The 4705-nt window shown below is 49.4% G+C and overlaps 1 protein-coding gene across 1 annotated transcript in view; it reads left to right on the forward strand.

Moving 5' to 3' along the window:
* LOC101852101 (mucin-4) overlaps window positions 1-4705 on the forward strand; it is a gene marked incomplete in the record, with an annotated part of 90884 nt that overhangs the window by 69129 nt on the left and 17050 nt on the right. Inside the window, 2 exon segments of the mRNA XM_035970507.1 lie at window positions 6-1406; window positions 2414-2842. Coding sequence (XP_035826400.1) covers window positions 6-1406; window positions 2414-2842 — 1830 coding nt within the window.

Genomic DNA, 4705 nt, shown 5'->3' on the forward strand with positions numbered 1-4705 from the left:
CTCCCCCCGTGGTGAGACCCACTCAGTCGGTCGCCCCGCGGCCCTCCGCCAAAGCGCTCACGTCCATCCCAGCTAGTGCCTTGAGCCTGCCCAAACTGACGGGCAACCTGGAGGAGATGAAGGTGGCGGACCTGAAGGCGGAGCTGAAGAAGCGAAGTCTCCCCGTGTCTGGGCCCAAGCCACAGCTCATAGAGAGGCTCAAACCCTTCACGGACACCTCGTCCGCCGCCAGTAGTCCTGCTCCGAGCCACGCCATGGCTGTCAAGACCAACGGTTCCCGGCCGCCCTCGCGGGTCTCCACCCCGCTACAGTTTAGCCAGACCACGTTCCACATCAAGACTGAGCCCAACGGGGAGGTGGTCGCCTCGCCCATCACGCGACCCATCCCATCCACTACAGCCTCCTCCTCCTTCCCGTCCTCCTCCTCCCTCCTCTCCTCCGTGTTCTCCCAGTCGTCCGCTCTGAGCTCCTCTGCCTTCTCCGTTCCCGTCACGCTACCTCTCAGCAGCCAGGGTCTGAAGACAGTGGTCAGTGTGAAGCCAATGGTCAAAGAGGAGCCGATGGCAACGGGTGACGCCTCCTCCCCTCCCTGCTCCCCACCCACCCTCCTGGCCCCCACCCCCGGGCCCTCCACCCCCATGAGTCCGGACTTCAACGCCGCCTCTCCCCCAAACCTCACCCCGAAACTGGGCACCCCCAGCCCCGTGGCTCCGCACAGTCTCCTCAAAGCTCAGAGTATGCCCGGCGGCCAGGTGATCCTGAACACAAGTCCCTCCACCAACTCGCTCACGCTGGGCCACCAGACGGTGGTGTCCATGAACACGGACCTGTCCAGACCCGCGTCCACCGTGCCGGCCGAGATGACCCCGATGGAGGTGGACTCTGTGTCCGTTGACCTCAATCAGGGCGTAGACGACACGGCCTTCAAAGCGGCCAGTCTGGGCCAAAGTCTAGACGCCTCCACCTTCAAAGCATTGGTCCAGCCCATGACCAGCGGCGGGAACGGCGGGGCCTTCAAGACCATCACGCTCAACCCCAGCTCCGTGGACGCCGCGGGCGGTCTGAAGACCGTCAACATCAACACCACGACTCTGGACAACTCGGGCGTGAAGACCATCAACCTGAGCCCCAACCTGGACGGCACGGCCACCATCAAAACGATCAACCTCAGCCCCAGCACCGACCTGGGCACCATCAAAACCATCAACCTGGGCTCGGCGCCCGACGGCAGCCCCATCAAGACGCTCAGCCTCAGCCCCAGCGTGGATGGTTCGGGGTTCAAAACCATCAGCGTGGCCCCGGCGGCGGACGGGAGCGGTACCCTCCGGACGGTCAAGGTTCCGCTGTCGCAGCTGTCCCCCAGCCACGTGTCTCCGGTACAGTTCACGGCTCCTCTCGCGCAAACGGTGAGTTCCCCTGACACAGATTCCTAACCTTTCTCTGCTTTTTTTAGTTTAACGCCTTTAGTGAGTTCACGTGTCATAGATGTCGAACTTTACTTGACAGTTTTGCGGGAGGGGGGGGGGTGTTCGCAAATAATGAGTTCGCATTTCAGAGGTATCTCACTTTTGTGTTTTACGCCATAAGTGAGTTCCCGTGACACAGATTTCTAACCTTTCCCTGTACTTTTGAGTTTTACGCCATTAGTGAGTTCACGTGTCATAGATCTCTCACTGTTCCTTGCAGTGTGGCAATTAATGAGTTGAATGTTCACAGATTTCATTTTATGCAAATAGTGTGAAGATGTCTAACTTCACTCGGAAGTTTTCATTTTTTTCCGCAAATAGTGAGTTCACATTTCAGAGATATCTCACTTTTGAGTTTTAAGCAAATAGTGATGAGTTCATGTGTCAAAGATCTCTAACTTTCCTTGGCACTTTTGAGTTTTTAAGCTAATAGAGATTTCACGTGTCACAGATCTCTTAGCTTTCTTGCATTATTGAGTTTTACGCAACTAGTGAGTGCAAATGTCAGGGATTTCGGACTATTATTTGTAGTTCTGAGCCAAAGCTTTCAAGTTGTGGGTGGTTGGTGGGTACTTCGATGTAGTTTGATCCTTCTTTTTAATTCATAATTTGTCCTCCCTATCTTTCTTTCTTGTTCAGTTGGGGTTTTTAAATTCTTTTTTTTTTTCATGATATCTTTCTTCCTCCTTTATTGTGTATGTATCTCTATCTTAACACCTCTAATCTGCGAGCCGTGAATGACCTAATTGTGGGTTTGGTTTGTTCCTTTTTTCCTATAAAAGTCTATCATCTCCATCTGCCCTCCTTCTGTTTTGTGTTTGTTACTCTCTTGTAATACCTCTAATCTTCTGAACTTATATGACCTTTTGTGTTTCGAGTGCGGTAAAACATTCGCCTCTACACCCCCTTCTCCCCATGTCTTTTCCCCCGCCGACTGACTCAATCAGCTCTCCTCGCCCGCCTCCCTCCTCCAGCTCCAACAGTTGCAACAGCTCCAGACCTTACAGCAGCTCCAACAACAGCTGCTCCAGCAGACCCAGGCTCAGCAGCAGCTGCAGCAGCAGCAGCACCACCTGCAGCAGCAGCAGCAACAGCACGGGGGCGGCTCGACGGGTGTCACTCCGTCGCCCCAGCAGCTGCAGATGTCCAACAACGACCAGGTGGTCCTAGCTCAGGCCAAGCAGATAGAGGAGCTGCAGAGGCAGCTGCAGGAGTCGCACCTCAAGCTCAAACTGCAGCAACTGCAGCAACAGCAGCTGCAACTACAACAACAGCAGCAGCAGCAGCAACAACAACAGCAGCAGCAGCAACAACAACAACAACAGCAACAGCAGCAGCAGTTGTGGCAAGTGAGGATTCCCTCGAATCTTGCTCAGGTGAGTAGGAGGATAATATGTGTGTGTGGTGTGTGTGTGTGTGTTTGTGTGCTGTTGTGTGTGTGTCTGTGTTTGTGTGTGTGTGTGTTTTTGTTGTTCTTGTTTATGTTTTTGTCGTTGTTTGTCGTTTTGCCTATGTGTATTTTTCTGTGTGTTTGGACATGGGGGGGAGGGGTGCTTTTTGGAGAGGGGGGGTGGGGTCGAGTAAATCTTCCTCTTATATAAAAATGACTGCTCTAAAGAAATAGTAGCGCTATCTTTGTTCAGATTTTTTTTCCAGCAAATCGTTTTCCCCGCGCTACGTGTCTGGCTGCAGGTTCATTTGTCGTGGAATGGCCCACAACATACTTGAGCGGAGTCCAAAGCAACTGTGCGGGGTGGCTCTGATCTCGTTTTGCTCGAGTTGTTGGTGTGACCTGCTAGTAGAGGGGGGCAAAATCCGGATAATCTATAAGAATAACCGGATAATTCTCAATGAAACGTTATCCGAATTCAGACTCTTCACTCTCTTTCCTGACCCGTTTGACGAAATGGGTGGGTGCACCGATTTGCTGAAGTAGTGCTAACCCGTTTGTTGAAGTAGTTCTAACCCGTTTGCCGAAGTGGTTCATATCATAATATTATTTGCCGAAGTGGTTCATATCGTATATTATTTGCCGAAGTGGTTCATATCGTATGTTATTTGCCGAAGTGGTTCATATCATATATTATTTGCCGAAGAGGCGCACTAACGTATTCAGATTTTGCTAAAGCGACTCATTGCCCAGACGGCCATCCGTTGTCCAGGAGAAAAGAGACCGTCTAAGACAGGTGGATGTCTTACAATTAGGGGTTATTGTAATTCATAAACGAAAATGAAAGGACAAACGTAAAGTCTCCTTTATGAGACCAACGCGGGTGGTTGGAGGGTGCCACTGGGAAGTCCTACTTCTTTATTTTCCTTTCCCGCTGCTGTTACTGTCTGTCTGTCTGTCTGTCTGTCTGTCTGTCTGTCTGACTTTTCCCCAGCACTAAATGGCCATTATTGTGTCGATGTGTTTCTCTTTACTCAAACAAACAAACAAATCGGCGGCTGTTCCTGTGATGCTGACCCGTAACTTCTCATAGTTCATTATAGAGACAATGAACATAGTTCATTACAGAGACAACGAACATAGTTCATTACAGAGACAACGAACATAGTTCATTATAGAGACAATGAACATAGTTCATTATAGAGACAACGAACATAGTTCATTATAGAGACAATGAACATAGTTCATTACAGAGACAACGAACAAAGTTCATTACAGAGACAACGAACATAGTTCATTATAGATACAATGAACATAGTTCATTATAGAGACAACGAACATAGTTCATTTTAGAGACAATGAACATAGTTCATTTTAGAGACAACGAACATAGTTCATTATAGAGACAACGAACATAGTTTCATTATAGAGACAACGAACATAGTTTCATTATAGAGACGACGAACATAGTTCATTGTACAGACAGCGAACATAGTTCATTAAAGAGACAACGAACATAGTTCATTGTACAGACAACGAACAAGTGTGGACGTCTCTTTCTTCGGTCCTAAGTGAGACATTAATACCTAGTAAGTGTAGAACAAGCAACAGCCGTAGCAGGATGATGATGATGCTGGCGGTGGTGATGATGATGATGATGATGATGATGCTGGTGGTGGTGATGATGATAATGATGATGATGATGATGATGCACATCTCAGAAGAAGAAGAAGAAGAAGAAGAAGAAGAATGCTGACGATAATAAAGATATTGGCATGCGATGTTGTGTCTCCTGATCCGAAAACTCCCCCCTCCCGGCATATTCAGTGGTCACGTGTGCATGTGTATG

Source organism: Aplysia californica, unplaced genomic scaffold, assembly GCF_000002075.1.
Source record: "Aplysia californica isolate F4 #8 unplaced genomic scaffold, AplCal3.0 scaffold00277, whole genome shotgun sequence".
In the NCBI taxonomy this organism is placed as follows: Eukaryota; Metazoa; Mollusca; class Gastropoda; order Aplysiida; family Aplysiidae; genus Aplysia; species Aplysia californica.